Source organism: Chaetura pelagica, unplaced genomic scaffold (genome assembly GCF_000747805.2).
Source record: "Chaetura pelagica isolate M959 unplaced genomic scaffold, ChaPel_1.0 scaffold121, whole genome shotgun sequence".
NCBI classification, from domain to species: Eukaryota; Metazoa; Chordata; class Aves; order Apodiformes; family Apodidae; genus Chaetura; species Chaetura pelagica.
In genome coordinates, this window is record NW_009954546.1 from 1,371,536 (window position 1) to 1,396,417 (window position 24,882).

Consider the following 24,882-nt stretch of genomic DNA (forward strand, 5'->3'; position numbering starts at 1 on the left):
GTACCTGCATTCTCTTCACCACACACACCACAAAGACTTCTCAGTGGAAATGTTTCAAAGCTGTCATCAGAAGCTCCTACTCTCAGATGGCAACCATTCAGAGAAACTTATCCCTTTGAATGGTTTTGCTCATGTTGCTTGCAGTGCTTGTCTGTGGGCATCACCCATGTAACAACCAACTTGCGGTCTGAAGAGGATCACCTTATGATAGTGAGCTAGATGTATTACAGCAATGGGACTTTCTTGGTGTACAGAAAGCACCAAGGCTGCCATCCATTCTTTGCAGTGCCTGCTTTTCCCAAGGAAAAGGTGATGGAGACTTCTGTTGAGCAGCTGGTGCCTCCTCACAGCTTCTATCTGGACACCTCTGCAGCCCTGGCAGCTGCAGCTAAAAGCACTGTGTGGGTTCACAGCCTTAATGTTTCACAGTGGCTCCCTGTCTCCGGGAGCTATAATGCCAGGAGGATGGTGGATTACTTCATGCCAGCAGAGTCTAATACCTTATGATCCTATGATCTAGTGCAAAAGGCAGGAGGAGTGGGAAGCCCAGCAGGCACCTGATTGAAGAGGCTGGGGGAGATAAGAGGAGATGGTGTCCTGCTGTGCATTTTCTCCACCTCCATAACCTTCTCTTTTTCAAAGAGTTTCCACAGGGCTGTGGCAGCTATTGTTCTCAGGACCTTATGCTTCAGCATCCCCACTGCACTGACAGCACTTTGGGATTCATGCACTGCCAGCCCTCCATCTTCTCCCTCTCAGGAAAATGAACAGCTCTTTTGGCTTCAAGAGAAAACAAAACATGTTCAGCTCAGATAATCCTGGGCTAATGTGTACAGGGATATACATACTCCACGCTCAGACAGACCCAAATGCATCTACATCAGACTTCACAAACACATGTCCATCTTTCCTTCCCTCCAAAAGTGGCCACAGGAGCCATATCAAACTTCGGCACAACCATTACCAATGTGCAGAACCAGAAATTAATGAGAATTCCTTTATGCATAATTATCAAGGAGGCTGATGATTCCTATTTGCCATTGAGATATAAAAGAGGCTAACTTAAACATACAGCAAAGTTTAAGGAGTAATCCTGCACAGGCAGGTAGGTAAGAACAGTATAAAAGTTGTTCCTGTTTCTGTTTAGTATCAGGGATGTGCATTTTCTAAAAACTTGCTTTTTTTTTCTTTCTTTCTTTCTTTCTAAAAAGGGTTGAAATAGGTTTGAGCATTACTATTTTTATCTCAGAAATGACAGCGACATTTCCATGTGAACGTTTCCCTTCACAGTCAGACTCCCATATTCACCATGTGTGTAACTTTGACTCGGGGACTGCAGCTCCCCTGTGGTCCAAGGGCTTAGGGTCCTTTTTGTGTAGATCTTTCTGCCAAAATGGGGCTATTTGTGAAAGGAGACATTGTAAGGTCACCCGCGATCTTGACAGACACAGTCAGTTAGGATAATATTACGGAGAAACTATAAGCTTCAATACCCCACTGCAGCTGGCAAACCTGATCCTATGTGTGTTGCCTGTACCAGTACTTCACTCCTTTGCTTTCAAACTATTGTCCCGGCCCTGGTGATTAACCACCTGAATATGCTGAAGAAGGACAGTCACAGGAAGGATCTAATGATAAAAAGGCTATTCCTGGCCCTCTTTCCATCACATCATAATCTGTCCACTAATATGGCTTGAGATCTCAGCTGATCAAAAGGTCATAAGATGCTACTGCCAAGTATCACTCTGTCTCTGTTCAGCTGAAGGCATTTTTACACCATGCAGAGGAATGCAATAGCAAAGCCTTCAAATCGGTTTGTATAATAGATGAAGTCTTCGCTGTATGGCATTTATCTTCCTTCAGGGAGTGACACCTGATAAATAAATCTCTAGTTCCCAGCAAATTTGAATGAAACAAAGGCAAATCATACCGCTGCACACTGTAAATATATCACTGTAGAAAATGTAAGACTTCCCACTCTCCCACCATTTCCTTTACTAAAAAAGGTATAAAGTGCTGATCGCTCTCAAATTCTGACAAAATCAAGGGAGCCCAAATCTCTGAATACATTACTGAGAACTTGGTGATAACATAAGAGGGACTAGAAGATACAGCACTCATTTTGACTAATGAACTGATAAAAATTATGTTGCCTTTTTTTAAATTAAAGTTAGCAAAAAGTAAAAAGCCAAGAAATAGGGCTTATTAGCATATCAACAGGAATAATGGAGTAAAAATGGGGAGGAATCTAATAAGTGGACAATCTGTTTCCCAGTGAATAACACTAGGATGAAGACATTTCAAATATCTTACCCACCACCACATTGACTAGTTGTTCCCTTTTGTACTGTGGTGTCTTGGTGGCAGTGGGTCCACCAGTTCTGCACTGTGCCCATCCCTGGATGCCAGCCATTGCCTCCAGCACTGACTCCAGCCTCTTCTCAGAAAATCCTGGGACCAACCAGTTCTCCATGGACAAAGCCACAGACTGATGCCCAAAACCAGCAGGGAGACAGAGTACCACTGCCAACAACCACCTGCCACCTGAAGCCCTTGCCTAGCAGGTCTGCAGAGCTAGTTTCTGTGAGCATGACAATTGGAAAAAGCATTATTTTCCATCTCCCACACACCTCAAGAGTTGTCATAATCAAATTAAACCCCTCAGCATACCCCAGACTATCCATCTGCTCCTTGGGTCTCCAGATGTCCAAATGCAGAGCTCTACAGAATCTACTGACCAACAGACAGTTTCTTTAACTGCAACTGGCAGTCATTTTGCTCCTCTCTGTGCTTTCAAAGCTGAGAGCCATCAAAGATTAGCAGAAAAAATCATGACTATTTTTCCCCAAGAAACAGCAGTGGTAATAGGCTTCAGGAAAAATCCTCCTAAATGCAAATGATAAGCATAGACTGTGTGGAGGCTGACAGGTCTGATTATAATTATCACTGCAAGGGGACCAGCGCTAACCTCCCTTCTAGAAGGCAATGACAATTCCTGTAAGGGAACATGCAAGTGAATTATCATAAACAAAATCATTGCAAGTGGAACTGTTTCACATTGGAAAACTAAATAAAACCTTGATTTGGAAGGGGGAAAATAAGCAACAAACCACACACCAAAACAAAACCTTGTACACTTATTAAAGTTCCCCAGAAATAAAATCATACTCGATCATATATTTAAGTTTTTCTGACTCTGGACTGATTGGAGTAAAAGAGTGAAGCAGGACACTTGAAGCATGGGATGGAGTCATGGATGTACGAGGTGTTTGGAAATAAAGGATATTTAAAGAACATGCTCTGCAACATAAGGTGAAAAAAAAGCCCTAGAAAGCATGTTGCTTCAGACTGAGATAAGTCCTGAAAACTAAGGCAAAACTCAGGCAGCCCTGTTCTAACCTTTCACCATTCCTCATACCCTAGCAGGAAGAAAGTCAAACACAGCACTCTTCAGGTTGCATCTGTGTTCCTCAAATTACATCTATGCATTGACTGAAACACCACAACACTGCTTTTCAGCACGGTCTTGAGGTAGATACATGGTAGGTAGTATTCCTTCAAGATTGTCCTGTCCTAAACTTCTTGAGGCTTTCTCTGACAGCATTACATTTTTTCTTAGGTTGCAGATTGTTCTGGCATTTCTCATTCTATTTCCATTGGAAACTTGGAAATAGAGAAACCTGGGCAATCTGGAAGTTTGCCCAAGAATCTTAGAGTAGAAGTACAGTAGCTTATTCCTTCTGAACAAAGATAAATAGATATTATCTTCTTAATAGTGGGTTATAACTGCAGAGGAGATGAAAAGGAGAGCCTCAGAGTCAAAGGCAGTTCTAGGAGTTTCATTCTCATTATATCTCAATGGAGTGAAGCAAATAAATTGTGCAAGGAGACATATGGAAGCTCACTACGCAAATGGCCTATTTAAGGCTCTTACTTCATAATTAGGTCCTGGTGTCAGGAGGTTGGTAACAATTATTCACACATAGATCATCTCGATACAATACAAACTGTTCTAAAACCTAAACGATCAGAATGGCATGCATTAAAAAGAAGACCTATTTATCTTGATCTTTTTAGATTCTTTCACTTAATTCTAGGAATACTGGTTTCTGTGCTACACACATCCTAAATTTCAAGACTAACCCTGGAATAATGGGTTTGGAGGGGGAAAAGGAAGAAATAAAAACTTTCACAGCCATAACCCTTTGTTCTTACCTTGTTCACAGATTTCATCACTGGACTCTGCACAGGGAACGCACAGTCTCTTCCCAAATTCTTCATCTGACTCTGTGGCGTTTCCCAGAGCAAAGAGAAAAGAGAAAACCTTGATTGTGGGAATGACTGTGCAGAAAATGGTCAAAAGCATCCCAAGTTTTGCTCTGCCCTTCTCCATTTCATTATATCGTTTTGCATGCCCACAACCACCTGCCACCTCTGAGCACCTGGTGCTGGCATTCACCCTTGGCCCTGCCCAGTTTTGGAAGGTCCCCTGATCTTCTCCTTAACCCACACAGATGCGCAGTTTTGTCCTCCCAAAAATCCGTAGTAAGCATCACAGCTTTCCCTATCAGCTGCAGGGCACAAAATGAGGCCTGATGGCAGGGAGTGGTGCCATGGATTCCTGTGACAACCTGTGTCAGAAAAGCTCGGGAAGAGCAGGAAGGTGTCATGGGTGGGGAGCTGAAGCCAAAGATTACCACATTGCAAAACCATTTAAAACATGGTTAAGTGTTTGATTCAACATTGTGACTGTGACAAAGAGCACGTCTGGTACAAAAATGAGATCTTTCTCTCCTCTCCTCTCTTTGTCCAGCTCTCGAGCCCTTCACACAAAGGTGAAACATTTTACATTTTCACCTGTGGTGATGCAGATCAGAGAGTGTTTTCTTTGCTCTGCTTTTCACTGATTTTGCCCAAGGCATCCTTTTAAGCAGCAGCCTGTGCAAAGATAATAGGTGGCACAATTCTCTGTAACTGGAATCAGCAACAAATCAGCCATCTGCCACTCCAGGGGTCTGAGATTAACCCAGCTACTGGACCATGACTGCAAAGCATTTGCACATTTAAATTACAGAAATATGAGGTTACCAGTGTTTTAAAAAAAAAAAAAAAAAAAAAAAAAAGAAAAAGAGACTGAGAGTGGAGAAGGTGCAGGGAGAAGGGGCAGAAGATAGCCCTGAAAGACTCCTCCACATTAACCCTTTTGGACACCAATAATCTAACAACTCCAAGAAGACAACATTTCTCATTATAAAGTGTTAAAAGGATGAGAGATTTGAAGGAAGCAACTTGAGATTCATGAGACATGTTTCAGATGACACTTCTTTGACACGGGAAAGAAAAAAAAGACAAAGACATTCAGCTTTCTTGTCAATGTCTTCCTATGCTCCTTGGGAAGTATGACCAAGATACACAGATGGCTTACTTGGACCCCTTGGAAAATACCAGAGTAACATTTTTGTCCCAAGATGGACAAGCTCCCTTACTCCACAGCATTGGCAAGATATCAAGGAAATTAAAGAGGTCTGCATTCTGAAATTTAAATGTTTAGGAAGGTCTCTTCATTTACTGTGTTCATTTTACCTTCCTCAGTAACAAATACAACATTGCTACTTTGTGCACATTGTTGTTCTAGGTCCACATTAATATTTGTCCACATCTTTGGGATCCTATCTATAAATATGTTAAGTATTCTTATTTGGTAACTGAAGTATTAAGAGGCTTAAATCACTAGTAAACACAAGCTGGCTCCACAACTAAAAGCGTGAGCCACACTCTGTGCAGGTGCATGGCAGGTTAGGACAGCTGCCAGGGTCTCCTCTGCTCACTTTGATGTGGGCTTTAATCCCTGCTCCTGGCATTTGCTTTTGCAGGTTGGCATCCCATGGTCAGTGATCTCAGGTTAAAAAGAAGCAGTTGTGGCCAAAGAAAGAGGTGCAGCTGCAGCCAAACTATCAGCAGCCACTTGTGGGAAATTCAGGGAAGGTCTGCATGGAGTGTGCCCTTGTGAGGATGGTAACTTCAATACACAACTCATTAAGTCAGAAGAGGCAACTGAAAAGCAAACAGCAATCACATGTGTGCATACAAAACCACACATTTTTATGCATAGACTTTATTCATGAAGAACAGGTGGGGTCTGGTGGAACGTACAATGGCACACAGATTACTCCAAGTTTCTTGGCCAGCCCTCTTGTTGGCATTTGCTCTGTTTTTTTTCACCCAGTCCAAGGTTTCCTAGGCCAAGCATGGCATACCCTTCTCTTGTGACAAAGAGGAAAATACAAGAAGAGAGAACAGCATCTCTTCTGTGCAAGCTCAAGACAAGCTGCCACGACTACATGGTTCAAGGCAGAGCTGAGAACAGAAAGAGAGATCTGCAGATGTCCTACTCCATACAAAGCCTGCTAGAATCACTTTAGAAATGAATGCACCTCCTAGCAGCATTAATTTGGGACTGAACTTTTGACCTTCCCTCTAATCTTCCAAAGAGGAAGGACCATTGCTCTGCAAGGAGCTGTGAGAAGACCATGAGGAACGCAGGCTGGAAAACACGTTTAAGCCTCCCTAAATTCTCCATTGTTTATCATCGTATTTCCAAAAAGGCATTACATAAGTGGAATTGCATGCTCCAAAACCAAGCCCATGTGTCTGAAACCAAAGGTGAGATCTGAAACAATCCAGCTATATACTAGGGCATAGTTTTCAGGTGGGAGACAGGTCACAGGGATTATCCCATTCCTAGGACTACAAACAGGGCTAAGCTAACAACCCAACAACCCACAAGCTTCTGAGATGCAGCAAGTTAATGAGCCTCTGCCCATGCTTTGAAAAGGTGTCCTTGAACCTGACCTGCTGGCTGTGTGCATGCTAAAACTGCTGTTAAAACAGGATCTGAATGTGTTTTAGTAAACCTAAATGTTCACACTGAAACACCAGCACAATCTAGACAGGAGTACTGTGTGTGTGTGGTAGAAGATGTTTGTATTTAGCTTTAAGTACTGGACTACTACAACAATGCTTGTTCTCTTAGGAACTTGAAAACTTATGTTTTGTTTTTTTTTAATAAAAATAAATGTGATTTAAAAAATAAAATAATAATAATAAAAAATACTACCATGTAACTCTTCACAGCCTGGGAATGGAGGGAAGAGGGGACCAAAACATTTTTTTTCTTTGTTTTATCCAGAGAGGAAAGGGAAGGGGCTTTTGCAGAAAGGGTTTTTTGTAACCAAAGCACCAACACGGCACCAACCAGCTCAGCTGAGCCATGGAGCTGCCTGGAAGTTGCCTCTTCCGTCAGCAAACGAGGAGAGGAGGGGAACACCGACGCAGGCAACGCTGCACCTTGCAGAGATTCCTGTGTCCTACAAGTAACCTTGCATCACGATACAGAGCCACGAGAGCAGCCTTATGGGTATGGAGAGAGGAGGACAGTGAGGAGGAGGGGAAGGAGTGGCAAGAGGGAAACAATCAGAAAACTCCCTGGGAGCCAAGTCTTTTCCTCCTTAATAAAATAAAATAATAATAATAATAAAAAAAATCCCTCCTCGAGACAGAGATGGCAGGAAGGGATGAGCACACTCTCTCCTCTGCTTATGATCTGTCTGCTGAGCATCGTGACACACACACACACACGCTCACACTCACACGCTCAGCTACAAGCATCACTCCTGCCAGGTGCTCGCCCCACTGCACCAGCCCCGGGGGGGTGAGGGGCTGAAACCTCCCTACCCAAACCCCTGGCAAGGACTCCTCGCTTTTCCCAGAACCCCTAAATATCACCGTGGGTGGGTGGGGGATGAAAGGGGCGCCGTTTAAAAGGGGGAGCGGAGCGGCTCCGGCGCAGCCCGGCTCCCGAAACACGAGTGTAGGCGCAGAATGTGCCATTTTCGAGTCGCTGCGGCTCCTTCTTGGCACCCGTTCAGCTTTTTGTCTTGCCTTCTCCCTCCGAGCGCCCAGGGGAGGGAAGGAAGGAAGGAAGGAGGGAGGGAGGGAGGGAGGGAAGAAAGGCAGAAAATGAAGCCTCCCTCCGGCACCACCCCCCCTCCCCTCCCAAAGCCCACTTCCCAACCGAACCCACTCCGCAAACATAAATCTCTTCCCACCTCCGCAGCAGCCAGTTCGCAGCCTCCTTCCCCCACTCCCACCACCCCTTTTCATCGCTCGCTCCTTTGTACTCCTCTAAATTTTCCCAGCCAAGCGTTACAGCTCAACACCACCCCCCCCCCCACCGCACACATTCCCCCCACCCCGCCGCCCTTACTCCTCCATCCCCAAGCCCTCCCACCTTCTCCCCTCACACCACCAAAAAATAAAAAAAAAATAATAATAATAATAAATAACAAAAATCGTGCCACGGTTGCCAATGAGCTGGCATCTCCTCGTCGTGGAGACCCCCTGCACCCACCACACGCCTGGCAGGTCCAACCCAGCAGGTCCCAGCTGCCCAAGCGACCTGCAGCACTCACGGGCACGCACACGTGTGCACACAGGACACACACACACAATCCGTGTGCAACCCTTGGCATTGCTGTACATACAAACTTTCTGCAAGCCTGTGCCTGGTGACCGAATTCCTCCTGCTGCTTGTGGGGCAGGGGAAAAACAAAACAAAACAAAACAAAACAACAAACAAAACAGAGCTGTAGTAATGAGGGAGGGAGGGTGTATTTCTTTAAGCAGCCCAAACGTGGCACTCACAGCTTCTACCAGCAACTCCTCAGCCTGCTGTGCTGGCAACCAGCTGCCCGTTCCAGCCTGGCACCAGCTTTGATTTGTTTTTCTCTCCTCTTAAACGCTCTCCTCCCAGATATTTATACACTTATTTGTCTTATTTTTTGCTTTTTTTTTTCCCCCTTTCCCCTCTTAGACTGCCTACGGGGGGGTCCCTGCCACTCCCACCCACAAATCCAGAGCAGCACGTGTGGAAGGAGCAACCAAAGAGAGCAAAACATGATGCTCAGTGGACCAACAAGGCGGGGGGGGAAGCCCCATACGTACACACACAACTTATATGCACGCTCTTCTCTGAGGCAGAAGGAGCAAGGGATGCTCTAAAAGCAGGCAACATGACTCTTGTGGATGCCAGGATGTGCACGCCCCAGCACCCTCCAGCAAGGACGGAGGAGACAGGTTTAGTTGGGAGGTAGAGAAAGGCTGAGGCAAAATGCATGTTCTCCATGGAAAGGACCCAAGACAGCAAACTTTGAGCCAGCAACTCGAGTGCAATTAAACTGGGCTTTGAAACACTACTAAGACGTGCATGAGGGAGATAAGGGGGTGTAAAACGCACCTTGTCTAGTGCCTGGAGAAAAGAGGTTTGGAGATAAAATAGAATAACACTGATGCTGATGAAGAGGATGGCTTGGGAGGGGCATGGATGGAGGGGATAAGATATTCTGAGGATTTCAGCATAGAAGAGGTAGTGTCATGAGTACATGAGGCTGGAGACCCAGAGCAGGGTATGGCCCCATAAGCAGCTGCTTGTGTCCATGGGGATTTTTATGAGCCTAGTTGGACCCACTTGTCCACTGAGACACATCAGGAATGGCTCCTTGGAAGCCACCAGAGTTAGAAGATGGTGAGACAGATGGGCACTCGCTGCTTCTCAGACCCAGTGCCTCTACTCCTGGTGGCAACGAGTCACTTGGTAGACCCAGCAAAAGTGCTGGGAAAAGGCTGGTTTTGCTGAACGAGCATGTTCACCATGGCCACCCTGGGGAATAGCAGAACAACTGACTTAAAAGACAGTTTCCAGAGACAAACCAGGAGACAGGCAGATGGACAGACAGCTAGCATGCTCAGGGTGGTACAGACAAAACAGCAGCATCCTGAGCAGCTGCCCAATATATACCTTGGCAAAATCTCACCTGCCTGTGGTTGAAGCAGAAACTCCAGGCTGGAATCACAGACCTGTCAGCTGGTCTGACTTTTACTTCCCTGCCCTGTGTGTATAATGCAGGAGGAAAGCAGAGGGCTGGGGGACAGCCTGCAGATGCCAGGAGAAACATGGAGGAGCTGGTCCTTTAGCCACCATCAGCTGCTACCTGTGGAGCAGCTGATAAGCAGGCTCTGAAATGGACTTAAAATAAACAGATGCCCTGTTGTGACTGCACTCATTAAGGAATAAGTGCAGTTGCATACTTAAACTGAGCCTCAGCCAGTGTCCTTAGGAGCACCTCTGTCTCTGGGATGTGTCCCCTGTGCAAGGTTCACATTGGAACTTTCTCCAGGCCCCTGCAGCACAGCTAGAGATAGCTGGGTTGGATGGAGAAATAATCAGTTAGAGACACTACACTCTCTCTTCTGAAATGTATCTTCACTGCCCAGGCCCTTTCCATAAGGATATCATCCAGCATTGGCAATAGTTCATAGAACCACAGGATCATAGACATCTATGGGTTTAGGTTGGAAGGGATCTTAAAGATGATCTAGTTCCAACCACTCTGCCATATGCAGGGGCACCTTCCACTAGACTAGGTTGCTTAAAGCCCCAACGTTCTTCCCAGCATCTGCCTCCATAATCAACCTGTGTCCACCCAAATTCTCTCTTCCAACCAGTTTACAACTCCCTTTTTCTCTCTTTGCTGTTCCTCAGCTTTAGAGTGGGGTTCCTTTCCTCCAGCTTTCAGTATCATGTGCTGGCATTTGGCAAGGCCGACTGGGTCCCTCACACGTGTCCATGACAAAGCAAGCCCTGAAACCTAAGAGGCCCCCACAGAGAAGCACCCCTGACCAAAGGTATCATTGAAGTGACTCTCAGACGGAGGCACTTTAAGATCCTTTCAGTTGAAAGGTGCTATAAATAAAAGATATTACGGACTAAGAAGTTCTCAGTTGCAAACTGGAATGGGAAAGAATATTTTAGCATCCTCTTTCTAAGCACATTAACTCCTGGCAGACAAGATCGTTCAGGTCTTCGGAGCTCAGAACTTCACATAGTACACACCTCATTGAGCCCATGTGCTCCATCTCCAGTTTCAACAGCTCCAAAATCCACACTGCCCCAATGCTATAGACCCCTCAGTGCAGTGAGCATCCAAATACTGTGTTGTTTTGGGGGCTACAACAGTAAATACACACTCCGTGGTGATCTTTCCCAGGGAAAAAAAAACCTCAGGCTTTGCCACTGTAAGCTCACAAGAGAGGATGTCTGTGCCTAAAGATTTTTTATCAACTGACTTCCCTTCCGAGGGTGAGCAAGCACTTTGTATCAATCTGGCCTGCTTTAGTGCAGTGACCCAGCACTGTGCTCTGCTGCTGAAAGTTCAGGTCCCAGCTGCGGGGCTAAACTCTTGCTGACACTGTGCTGATTTCTCAGTCTCTGTCACCCACACTGCCAGGGAGGGGGAGGAATGTTGGTCTCTTTTTTTTTTTTTTTTTCCCAGGCTGGAAATGAAAGAAAATCATTGTGCAAAACAAAGAGAAGATGCGGCAAGGGATGAAAGGGGAGGAAAGTGATTCCCAAGGTGTACGGTGATGCAGAGGAGAGGAAATCCTCTGGACAGCATGGGGCAGCTCACCTCATGCTTCTTTTTCTTCACCAAGGAGAATACATGCTCGAGACGTAATAAATGTTGCAGGCAAGGAAAAGCTTTTAGGAAGCCTCGGAGAACATGTGTGCATGCACAGGTGCATGGGGAGAGAAGCAGAGGGGAAAATCACTGTTTGTGACGGGTGAACTAGAAAAGGTTGGGTGGTTTGTTTTGGATAAAGATCCCCAGATGCAGATGCTTATCTAAAGCCTTCAGTTTTCAGAGCAGGGATGGGAATGTCTTAAGAACAGACTCTTCTTGCATGATTTCCAGTATCTCTCAGAACAGTTGTCCATGCCAAAAATACCAAAAAAAATATTAAAAAAAATTATTTTTTTTTCTTCTTTATTTTATGCAGTGTTGTGGCTTTTCTGCTTCTGGTTCCAAGTAAAACCTAAAATCGCAAAGTCTTTAACTTGAAGGTTGGACTGTGCTTATTTAATTTCAAGCCATCCTGGTTCTCATGACTACACACATACGAGGGAAATAAGAAAAAGAGGTGCTGTGATTCTATGGAAAACTGTAAGACTCCCTGAGAATCATCAGCAAAACTAGCTGGCTTCCCTAAGAGTGAACTACAAGCCCTGATTTCTCCCACCTTAAGTAGATTACTTATCTGTAAGCTGGCTACTCCTCTCCTGGATGATGCATGATCACAGCAGTTCAAATGAACCTGATAGCCTTGGGTGATTATTAGTCAGTTATTGTATCAATAAACAAAATAAGGACTTTGAAGAGAGTCTTGTTTCCCCACCCAATCTTGAAACTCATCAGATCTTCAGTAGCCCTGATTTTACAGATAAGGAAGAAATAAAACAGTTTTAACATGATCTGGTGCCCTCCAGTTTTGTTAAATCAGAGTGTAATTGAGGTAAAATATCCTAGGGATGGTACTGTTGGGATGAAAACAGAATGTTTTCCCCACGTCCCCTGGATAAACATGCCTGGTTTTGATCTCTGGTTGGATTTCCATCAGGATACCTCAAGTAATGTTGCTCCCTGTGTTAGGCAGATCAGAGGGCTGGAACACCTCTCCTGTGAAGACACACAGGAAGAGCTGGCATTGTTCAGCCTGGAGAAGTGAGGGCTCCAGAGAGACCTTAGAGCACCTTCCAGTGTCTGAAGGGACTACAGGAAAGCTGGGGAGAGACGTTGGACAAGGGCAGGGAGTGATGGGACAAAGGAGGGAATGGTTTTAAATTGGAAGAGGGGAGATTTAGATTGGCTATTAGGAAGAAAATCTTTCCTGTGAGGGTGGTGAGACAATGGAAGAGGTTGCTCAGAGAAGCTGTGGATGATCCATCCTTGAAAGTGCTCAAGGTCAGGTTATACAGGGTTCTGAAAAACCTGGTCTAATGGGAGGTGCCCCTACCCATGCAGGGGGCTTGGAACTTGATGATATTTAAGGACCTTTCCAACCCAAACCACTCTACGATTCTGTGAGAAGCAGGCCAGTGTGCTTTTAAGGATGCTGCCATATATCCTATGTCCCTGGAGTTTTCACCTCAGGAAGGTTAAAAGCTGATGCATTCACTCAAGATACAGTGAAAAATTACTGTTTTGCTGCTAAAAAACAGACAATGTTTTTCTTAAATGATTTCTTGTCTTTTTCTCCTGCTTGCCCTATTATTTATTAATTACTCAAGCAGTGATCTTCAGCTCATCCAAGTGGTTTCACGATCAAGACTCAGGTCTTTAGCTGGTATAAATCATGATAACTCAAACCAAGTCAACAGAAGCTATGGATGAAGTCTGTGGAAAAGGTGTGAACCAGGCATTTGTAATACAGAGGATTCCAAAGTAAGGGCACAGTCTTCTAGACAGTGCAGTACATACACTCTTGTTCTTTTTTTTTTTTTTTTTTTTTTACTCCTAGGACTTTAATCTTTTATATGAAGAAGCAAAGTATTACCAGCTGCAGCCAATGATTAAGGAACTTGAGCGATGGAAACAAGAGAAAGAACAAAGGAAACATTTCCAGCCTTGTGACTGCTTGGTCGTAAGAGTGACTCCAGATCTGGGGGAAAGAATTGCATTGAGTGGGGAGAAAGCTTTAATAGAAGAGATTTTCCCAGAGACCGGGGATGTCATGTGCAACTCTGTGAACGCAGGCTGGAACCAGGACCCTACCCACGTCATCAGGTTCCCACTGAACGGATACTGCCGGTTGAATTCAGTGCAGGTAATGGCCTCGTCGTGCTGGCTCATCTATTTGCTGGGCTGGGTTTTTTTATTATTTCTTGTTCAATTATATGCAAATTATTTGCTTCTGCCCAATTACCTTCAGTGCTTATACTGCAAGGAGACATTTTCTGCCTGGTGAGATCACAGTCTTTCAGGTTTTCCTAAGTCTAAGCAGAAAAATAGATTTAGATTTTGTGTATGTTAGTGCCATGCTGGTCTCATAATGGTGTTATACTGATAAATGCTAATTTTTTTCATCAATGTATAGCCTGCAGCAGGTTTTTTTTTCCACTAAAGTGCCCCCAGGAAGACAGAGAGAGTTCCAAAAACTACAAAAAAAAAATCTCCACACCATTTTATAGAAAATGCAATTTTTTTTTTGACTGAAGCTGTTGGCACCTCTTTTGAACGACCAAGAGAGGTACAAGAGGCCCAAGACCCCATTTGTGTCCACAGGTGTGAACTGGGAGAAGCTTTGTTACTTGTCATAAACTCTCTTTGCAAAATCTGTTCATTCTGTCCTGCTAAATGCTGCAGGATGCTGATAATTTTTTTTGTCAAAACTTGCCTCTTGTGCAGCTTCTTATTTTAGATGGGAGGAATGTGTAACGACCAAGAGAGGTACAAGAGGCCCAAGACCCCATTTGTGTCCACAGGTGTGAACTGGGAGAAGCTTTGTTACTTGTCATAAACTCTCTTTGCAAAATCTGTTCATTCTGTCCTGCTAAATGCTGCAGGATGCTGATAATTTTTTTTGTCAAAACTTGCCTCTTGTGCAGCTTCTTATTTTAGATGGGAGGAATGTGTTTAACTTTTGGCTCAAAAGAAGGAAAGCAAAAAATCTGGACCCTTTCAAAATTGCTGAATGGTTGAGAAATCTGTCCCCAGGCTTTTCTGAAGAAAGTGACCCAATCTATCTTGTTATTACACCATTCCCTGCCGATGTCTAACACATGGATTGATATTTACTTGCAGGAAATGCTGGCAAGAGATGGGGGCTCCCATTCACTTGTGTTGTTTACTGCTCCCCCGAGATCTCCGGCGTCAGCGACGATGGAGTAGATCTCTTCACAGGTGCACAATTTAGACGCCAAAATGGGTTGTAAAACAGAATGAAGAAAGAAAGTGCTGGAACAAAGCTTGTTTGTAGAAGGAGCCATTGGAAAGGGATGTTGACCACATTCATTTTACAGGGCTGATCTCCTAAGTCTACACTTGCTCACACTGCATCAGAGGGATTGGGTACCGCGTCTGAAATCCAAGGAGCACGTCAATAATTTGCCAGTTGATTATACAGGGGGTGAACTTGTCCCTGCTCTCCATTATTGGTTCAAACCCAGGAATTCTCATACCCTTTTAGACAGATGGCGGGTCCTATTACTTCTGATGTTAGATTTCCCATTGAGGCTGAACGCAAATCCACATTCAAGCTGAAAGTAAACAACCTGCGAATTCAAAAGGCATTAACTCGAGCTGCCAAAGCATTTGCTGTGTATGCTGCAGATGTCAAATAGACAGTTTCCCACAGCCCTGAGCCTAGACACATAACCAAGTTACACAGCAAAACCTTCCTCCCAGCCCAAAAATCCATCCTGAGCAGAACTCTTTCTCCTTGATGGCATTTTAAGGGCTGGAGTCTCAGCTGGAGTGAATTAATATAGTCTCTCTGATTTGAATAGAGCTTCACCAATTTATACCAGATGAGGATTTCACCCTTTGGAAGCCAAGTGGGAAATGACTATACACTACTTTTTTAACTGTGTGGTTTGATGGGGATTTGATGAAAAAAAAAAAAGCAAAAAAGCTGTATTTTAAAGACTTAGCACTAACTAAGTTTCTTTCAATTTCTAGGATTGATTTCTGAAGTGTGGTCTACAGGGTGTGGTCCCAAAGAAGCAGACTTTGCAGAAAAATGCATATAAATAACACAACTAATAAATACAAACAATGCAAGTTACCTGACATTTTCCTAGCACAACATTGCTCTGGTATTGGAAGACATTCAGAAAGTGGAAGTGACCAAATAAACCACCTTGTTTTGTTGTGTTGTTGTTTTTTTTCCTGCCAGGGCTGAATGACTAGGACAAAAAATCATGGAACTAAAACATACAAACAAGAACCCCACCTATTGCTTTGAAACACTGAACATTAGTACCATGACGTTCTCCTTGGCTGTAAAGATATGCTAGATTATTTTTCTAAAATATTTTGTTGTAAATCAAACAGCACCACTGAAGTCATATTCTGTAAATCAGGTTTTGTTACATTTAAGGCCACAAAACCTTATGTTATAAATTCAGGAATAATTATCCAAATTAAGTGTATCATTTGTTCTTTCGTATGGGAGGCCCCACTTGCAGACTTGGATATGCCATCTCCATAGTAAATTGGAGATCAAGTAGTACACCAATAACAATGAATGGAAGTTTTTAGGACAATGGTAATGGGAAACCAAACTTTAAACTGTTTAACTTGAAGCCACTAGACTGAAAACGGTCATCACTTCCCCTTTCCTCCAGCCATCCTTATTTTCACTTTACAATTCAGTGTAAGCTGGCAATTAGTAATACTTTGTCTGTTTATAGAGTCTTCTATCTGAGGATCTAGAAGCACTTTGCAAACACTAATGAATTAAGCTTCTTAACACCCCCTGAGAGACAGATACTACTATCTCATTTCCACAGCTTGGAGAGGAGGTGCAAGATTGCCAAGGGTTGAAGCCAGCCAGCTTCGGGGCTCAGAAGCTACTCAAGACTCCAAACCTCACCTTCTGCTCAATAAAGCAAGGTTTTCAATGAATGTGGTGATGTGCCTGGCAACATCTGAACCTTGAAATTATCTCTTGGGACTGCCAGTGTGCCCTGATGTCTGACAGGCTGAACACACAAAGTGTTGAACTTCTACCCACGGAGAGAACTTAAGTCCCATTTACTGTTGGACAGAAACACCATAAATATGCCATTCATCCTCACCTAAAACCAGGGAAGGAACCTTAGAGATTATCTAGATCAAATTGCACTGCATGGGCAGGGACAGCTCCCAGTAGATCAGGTTGCTCAGAGCCCCATCCAACCTGCTCTTCAGCACTTCCAGGGAGGGGAAATAACCTCACTGGGCAACCTCTTCCACTATCTCACCACTAACATAGTGAAGAATTTCTTCCTAATATCTAATCTAAGTCTCCCTTCTTCCACTTTTCATCCATCACTGCTTGTCCTCTACAAATCCTTGTAAAAAGTCCTTCCCCAGCTTTTTTGTACCCCCTTCAGTTACTGGAAGGCTGCTATGAGGTCTTCCTGGAGCCTTCTCTCCTCCAGGATGAAAAACTCCAACTGTCATAGCCTGTCTCCAGAGCAGAGCTGCTCCAGCTGTCGGATCATCTTTGTGGCCTCCTCTGGACTTGCTCCAGGAGCCCCGTGTCCTTCTTATGTTGGGGTCTCCAGAACTGGACACAGTACTGCAGCTGGTGTCTCAGGAGAGCTGTGTAAAGGGGGAGAATCACCACCCCTGACATTCTGGCCAAACTTGCTTGATGCAGCCCAGGACACAGTTGGCTTTCTAAATACTATCCTCTAACATTGCAAACACAGGAGAAAATTGGGAATTCAGTTGTCTTTACCTGTGTTTTGTTAATATTACAGACCCTGGACAAAACAATACAAAGGTCTGGGAGGATTCCTTTGCTTTTCTTTGCATCTTTAATTGACCGTATCTTTTTCATATAGGGGAAAGGTAAAATATTCAAGCATGATTGCAAGCCATGATGACAAGAACCTAAAAGATATTTAAAGAAAGCCTAGAGGTTTTGCTTCCAGCACTATCAGGAATGCTCAGATCATATTCAAGCCTTAGGACAAGATGGGCATTGATGAGACAAGTAGTTTTTCTCCAAAGCGCTATCTCATTGATTCAAGAGCAGCTAATTCTGGTACCTATTGGAAGCATTTTTCCAAGTAGCCCTTTTACAAATGCATGGCAATCAGACAATTTCCATGATGATTCTTCTGTCTAAAAATATACACCTCCCCCTATTTTCAATTCATTACTTAGCCAGTTGGTCTGTTTATTGTTGAAGTTTTTCCCATTTAATAGTGCACTTAGGAAAGCTTAGTACAAACATCGACCAATTCATCACTGTCACCAAAATAAAAGCCTTAGAAATCATTCATCTGAGCAGGAGTCAAGAGCAAGAGTCTCTTAATTAGAGATCGGTCAATAAGAAACAATGTTATGGAAGCTATTCTAAACAGATCAGAGGTTTTTTTTAAACACCTCCTTTCTTTCAGATTGAAATTGAGGAGAATACCACTATTTGGGTTTGCTTTCAGAATTTGTTGGTGACCTTAAATCCCAGAAATGAGGCACTAGAGAGGAGACAGGCATTTGACATACTCAGTGTGTTGATTTGTGAACTAGTAGCAGATTGCTGTTTGCCTAAAAATACGTATTTGAAATTCTTTTCTAAAAGCTGTTCTTGATCTCTTCCCAGCTTATGAGCTGTTAAATGTCTCTGTGACACAGCGATGTTTGTCTCCTGAGAGCAGTATAGGGGGAAGGGACCTGGGGTCCTGGTGGACAGGAGGATGACCATGAGCCAGCAATGTGCCCTGGTAGCCAGGAAGGCCAATGGCATCCTGGGGTGCATTAGAAAGGGTGTGGTTAGTAGGTCAAGAGAGGTTCTCCTCCTCTATTCTACCTCAGTGAGGCTGCATCTGGAATATTGTGTCCAGTTCTGAGCCCCTGAGTTTAGGAAGAACAGGGAACTGCTGGAAAGAGTCCAGCACAGAGCCACAAAGATCATTAAGGGAGTGGAACATCTCCTTCATGAAGAAGGACTGAGGGAGCTGGGTCTCTTTATCTTGGAGAAGACTGAGGGACAACCTCATTAATGTTTATAAATATGTAAAGGGTGAGTGTCAGGAGGATGGAGCCAGGCTCTTATCAGTGATGTCCAGTGATAGGACAAGTGGCAGCGGGTGGAAACTGGAGCATAGGAAGTTCCACGTAAGCATGAGGAAAACCTTTCACTGTGAGGGTGACAGCACTGGAACAGGCTGCCAAGAGAGGCTGTGGAGTCTCCTCTGGAGACATTCAAAACTTGCTTGGACACTTTCCTGTGTGATGTACTCTAGGGGATCCTTCTCTGGCAGGACAGTTGGACTAGATAATTTTTGAGGTCTATCCCAACCCCAGACATTCTGTGATTCTGTGAACAGAGAGACATTACAACCTCTAGGAGCAGGTTTCCAGCTAGAATTTTAAAGGCAATATTCAGTAATATTCTCCAGTATTTGTGGCTTCCACAAATGCTCTTGCTAACAAACATTTTTGCTGGAATATTTGTCAAGAGCAAGCACTACAAGATGGTGGGAGAAAGCGTATAAAGTCTAACCAAGTATATAAAAACCCAACAGCTAATGAATACTCATGGAAAATATCTTAGTCTTTCCTCAGCTACAGATGCTAATTAAGAAAGCCTATAAAGCTAAAGCTCTTTTGCTGCCTTCTTCCGCATGTACTCCAGAACTGAAAGCCACTTCCATGGCTATCTTTATCATGTTCATCCCTGTTGCATTTGCTGGATGCAGAAGTAGTTTTAATATTTTTTTTCATGTATGTATCAAATGGGTGAGGTTGTGAACAACTGGTCAGAAGCCCAGAAACTCTTTTGAAATAAGAAACTCCATGTCTAACAGCTTCTTACTGTATCTATACCAAAAAAAAGACCTACAACAGATATGAATTTATATGTAGATTAGTCAATGTATAACATTAACCAACACTGAATCACCACAGTGTTATACAGCACTATACTATAGTACTCTTCAAACCCCTTTCTTCAGTGACAAAACTAGCTTTTGGATTTGATCTTCTTCTATAAAAAAGTCCAGAAGGCATCCAAAGAAACACAGCAAACTCATGTTGCTACAGTCCAAAAGCACATAGCCAGAGAAGAGAGACGAATATCAAGGAAAGCCAGTGGACATCCTCAGGTCTACATATCTAGGTGCTCGAGGATAAAGGGTGTGGTTAGTAGGTCAAGAGAGGTTCTCCTCCTCTATTCTACCTCAGTGAGGCTGCATCTGGAATATTGTGTCCAGTTCTGAGCCCCTGAGTTTAGGAAGAACAGGGAACTGCTGGAAAGAGTCCAGCACAGAGCCACAAAGATCATTAAGGGAGTGGAACATCTCCTTCATGAAGAAGGACTGAGGGAGCTGGGTCTCTTTATCTTGGAGAAGACTGAGGGACAACCTCATTAATGTTTATAAATATGTAAAGGGTGAGTGTCAGGAGGATGGAGCCAGGCTCTTATCAGTGATGTCCAGTGATAGGACAAGTGGCAGCGGGTGGAAACTGGAGCATAGGAAGTTCCACGTAAGCATGAGGAAAACCTTTCACTGTGAGGGTGACAGCACTGGAACAGGCTGCCAAGAGAGGCTGTGGAGTCTCCTCTGGAGACATTCAAAACTTGCTTGGACACTTTCCTGTGTGATGTACTCTAGGGGATCCTTCTCTGGCAGGACAGTTGGACTAGATAATTTTTGAGGTCTATCCCAACCCCAGACATTCTGTGATTCTGTGAACAGAGAGACATTACAACCTCTAGGAGCAGGTTTCCAGCTAGAATTTTAAAGGCAATATTCAGTAATATTCTCCAGTATTTGTGGCTTCCACAAATGCTCTTGCTAACAAACATTTTTGCTGGAATATTTGTCAAGAGCAAGCACTACAAGATGGTGGGAGAAAGCGTATAAAGTCTAACCAAGTATATAAAAACCCAACAGCTAATGAATACTCATGGAAAATATCTTAGTCTTTCCTCAGCTACAGATGCTAATTAAGAAAGCCTATAAAGCTAAAGCTCTTTTGCTGCCTTCTTCCGCATGTACTCCAGAACTGAAAGCCACTTCCATGGCTATCTTTATCATGTTCATCCCTGTTGCATTTGCTGGATGCAGAAGTAGTTTTAATATTTTTTTTCATGTATGTATCAAATGGGTGAGGTTGTGAACAACTGGTCAGAAGCCCAGAAACTCTTTTGAAATAAGAAACTCCATGTCTAACAGCTTCTTACTGTATCTATACCAAAAAAAAGACCTACAACAGATATGAATTTATATGTAGATTAGTCAATGTATAACATTAACCAACACTGAATCACCACAGTGTTATACAGCACTATACTATAGTACTCTTCAAACCCCTTTCTTCAGTGACAAAACTAGCTTTTGGATTTGATCTTCTTCTATAAAAAAGTCCAGAAGGCATCCAAAGAAACACAGCAAACTCATGTTGCTACAGTCCAAAAGCACATAGCCAGAGAAGAGAGACGAATATCAAGGAAAGCCAGTGGACATCCTCAGGTCTACATATCTAGGTGCTCGAGGATGGTGAATTAAAAGACTCTGAGCCAAGTCAAAACCATGGAGGTGAACAGACACTTGTGCCTGAGAAAATCAGTCCTTACTGTGTGCAAACAGTGCTTAAAAACCCAAGGCACTGAGATCCATTTGCAGTTAACAAAAACGGAGTGCATTTGCAATGCATGGCAGTGGGAGACAGCACAAGGTTAAGAGGAACTTGCCCACTGAAAAAAAACATGCGGTGAGATAGTTTGCTCTCCTACTCTTATGAACTGTGTATTATAAACTCTGGACCAAATTCCACTCCTAAAAGGAAACTTTCATTCAGTGGGACTGCTCTGAAGCTCCTTTGCCACACTACTGATGATTACACTGGCTAGGCAGCAGACAACGCCAGGCTGAGTTTGTACCTGGACTACTTGGAATGATGTTGCAGTGTCAAGGCTCACCATAAGCTTGCCACCATTATCTGTTTTCCAGTAAAACAGGACACTTCCTTTTTCACCTGACTAATACCAAGACCCTCAGAATGTTTTCTGAGCCAGAATTTACTGAAAATGATCTTTGCTCTACTGTGCATTCAGCCAGCTCACACAGTAATGAGATAGAGTTGCCCTCCTTTCTTTAAAAAAAATGCAAATCCTAGTTCACTGCAAATAGGTTTTTACTTTGCAAATTCTGCCTCTTAACTGAATACATAATTTTTTATGTTTCTCTTTCCTGGAAGGTAAGGGAAAGCGGTGGACCATCCAGAATTTTCACAGACTGTCCCCTCTGGTCATGCATTGCTAGAAATGGTACTGTATAATGCATGACTTACCTGCAAAGACATTGGAGGAGTAATGAAATAAGCAGATGCTCCGTCAGCAGGCTTTTAAAACATTGGTATTGCAATCTGAGATGCAGTCAGCCATTACATGCATATGCCCTTTATTTATGGAGCTGATAAAGGCTCTGTGTCAGAAGCAGTCAAGCTGCCTTTTTACTTTCTGTCTTTCCTCACATTAAAGGCAGTTGCTGCCTGATTATTTTACTCTTGTGCAAACTGCAGATTTGGGAGGAAAAGCAAGATTTACCTCCTGACTCATCCATTAAAAATTGGGGTCTAAAATCCAGACAACTTCATCCAAACAATTCACCAAGGACTCCCCATAGTGCTTCCTCTCCTCCTAACACAGATGATGTCTGAAATAGGTAGATCTCACTGGAGTTACCTATTTCTTTCCATCAGCTAGCAAGGGAGTCCGGGACAATTAGCCCAGCTGTAGGTGAGAACAGCCTAGATGCCCACACCACCAGAGCTGCACATATCCACTCAAATATAAGTTCAATGTTTTATACTTTTTATCATCAGTGTTGCTCTAGGTGATTTCACAGCAGCATTGAACATGTATTTCCCCCAAACTCCATTCCAAGCACCAGATGTAGATAAGAAAACAGGGAAGACTGGCACAGATCATAGGAAAAGATGTTGTTAACAGCCACTGTACAAGGAGTGTTTTGATCTATCAATAAAACAGCCGTTCCTCAGCTGCATGAGGAGGGAAGTTCTGAAGTGACAGAGTCTCATGGCTGTGGCTCAAGGGAGGATTTTGGCTCACAGTCAGCACTATGTTTGATCACTGGTACATCACCCAAAGGTTCACAGAAAACAGGTGATGGGACACAGAAAAGCTCTTCTTCCTACCACTGCAAAGGAAACTGCTGCTTGCTGACTGACAACTCCCCAGCCAGCTTATGTGCATCTAATTACTGAGCCTCAATTCAAATCAAAATGCCCCGTTGCAGCTGGTGTCTCACTTAATCCATTCATAGCACGAGCTAATTAGCATTGATGTTTTTGGGTAAGTTTATTTCAAATGTGGTCAAGTCCCAGGCTTTCAAGCTTAGTTGCTAGGACCCATTGAAGATCCTGGGAGAGGTTGTGTTTTTGCCTAGAAGGCATTTTCTGGCCTGCTGACGGCTTAGGAGTGCGTTCAGGGTGTGCTGGGCTGAGATGAACACTGGCATATAAGTACTGCTGCTAGGCTGCTGTTGCTTCTACACCCTACCTCCATGCAGAAAAGTTTGTAGCGGAATCAAGATATTTCATAGTTCTCCTCCTGTCTGACTTAAAATGTTCTGATTTTGGGGCAGGGAGTGGGAGAAAAGAAAAAAGAAAAAAGTGGGAGAAGTCATAGAACAATTCTGTATTTTGTGTTATTCTCTGTGAGCAGAGCTGAGAAAAGAGGCCAGTTACCAGGGCTTTGCATTTCCTTTTCAACCTATGGGATTAGAAGATGAGAGCAGGTGCTAATGGGAATTTTGCCCATGGCAGAAAATCAGGATCCTAAATCTTCATTGCCGAAAATCACGAAACCCCCTAGCAATGATCTGTAATGGATGCACTTGGAAATTGGTGATATAAGGAATTGACACTTGGCAGAAAACTGACTTTCCCCTCCTTTGCTGCACCACAATTTCAGTTTAATTTGTAACAGGATGCAAGTGTAAATGAACTGACAACAGAGCTATCAGCTATTCTGCTGGTAACACTTGGAGCAATAGTTTCGATTTGACTAGACACAGCTGTCCACTGCATGGAACGACCTTTAGCCCCGTCCTTGGCGAAATTCAATTCTCTCCATGTCTGACTCCGTCCACAGGGACTTGAGTGGCGGAGCTGCCAGAATAATCAGCGCATTGCTTAATGACAGGCACTTCAACGAGCAACGTGGTTGTGCCTTGTCAGAAACAGAGCCCACTGCTCCATGGAAAGCAGGGGGGAGCCTCCTTGCTATTCAAAAGGAAATAAAGCAGTTGTGTAGGAGCCAACACGGATGCGCGCGGCTGCGTTGCCTTGATGAGCGGCACCGACGTGCTTGGTGTTGCATGTTTGCATGTAAACATGGAGTTTTCTAGCATGTTTCTCAGCAAATACATTCACCTCTCAAATTCACCTCTCAACTAAGGCTGGGATTCTGCTGCTGCTCTGCACTGCACCACTGTGAACTGTAATTTCTATTTTTATCATTTAAACATACATACATCCCATATAGTGATGCTTACACTGGCATCCAGATGTGTATCATCTAACGTGTAAACATATGTCTAGATATACACACTTCTGGTGTGTTTATTACATTGGCCACTGCAGTAAGAAAAATGTTTAGACTTCAAGTATGAAAACAAATTGGAATTTCCCAAGTTCACAGCTATTGGTGCAAATATATTTATGTCAGCAGAATGACCAAGGCAGTCTCTTACACATGATAGGTATGGCATGATTAACTCATATATGCCTCTGCCCACATCATGGCTGGACCCACACGGAAGAACCCAGCACATTACTGGTTGATTCAGCAGCTTGAACACAGAAATCAGAAATTATGCTGGGTCCAAAAGGATCATTGGTGATATGCATTGCTTTGTCTGGCAAGACTTGCTACAGCCAGTTAGTGAGAAATTGCAAGGGGTGAGACACCAGCTCCATCTGCCCCACAAGCCCCTGGAGATTTCTCTCTTTGCCGTATTTGCTTTGGCAAAGCTGTGGGCCCGGCTCTGCAGAAAATTCATGTTTAGTTATTATTCTGACCCACTGCCAACATTTTCCTGAGAAACACAAGTGAGAAATGGGGAACGGTGATCTTGCACAGCTCATAACTCAGCCAGAACAGAGGGGAATTTCATGGGAGAAGGAAAAGGCATGTCTTCGGCTGCAGAGCTTTTGTCTCTGCCAAAATTCAAAGGCTCTTTTTACAAACATTACAGCTTTTCTTTTTTTTTCTTTTTTTTTTTTTTTTTTTTTAAGAAGAATA

General features: G+C 43.7%; 1 protein-coding gene across 1 annotated transcript in view; it reads right to left on the reverse strand.

The window, feature by feature from the left end:
* The window catches only part of SETBP1 (SET binding protein 1), a 271,244-nt gene that overhangs the window by 155,621 nt on the left and 90,741 nt on the right, over positions 1 to 24,882 (reverse strand). Inside the window, exon 3 of the mRNA XM_010005038.1 lies at positions 4,216 to 4,287. Within this exon, the coding sequence (XP_010003340.1) occupies positions 4,216 to 4,287 (72 nt within the window). The remainder of the gene's footprint in view (positions 1 to 4,215; positions 4,288 to 24,882) is intronic.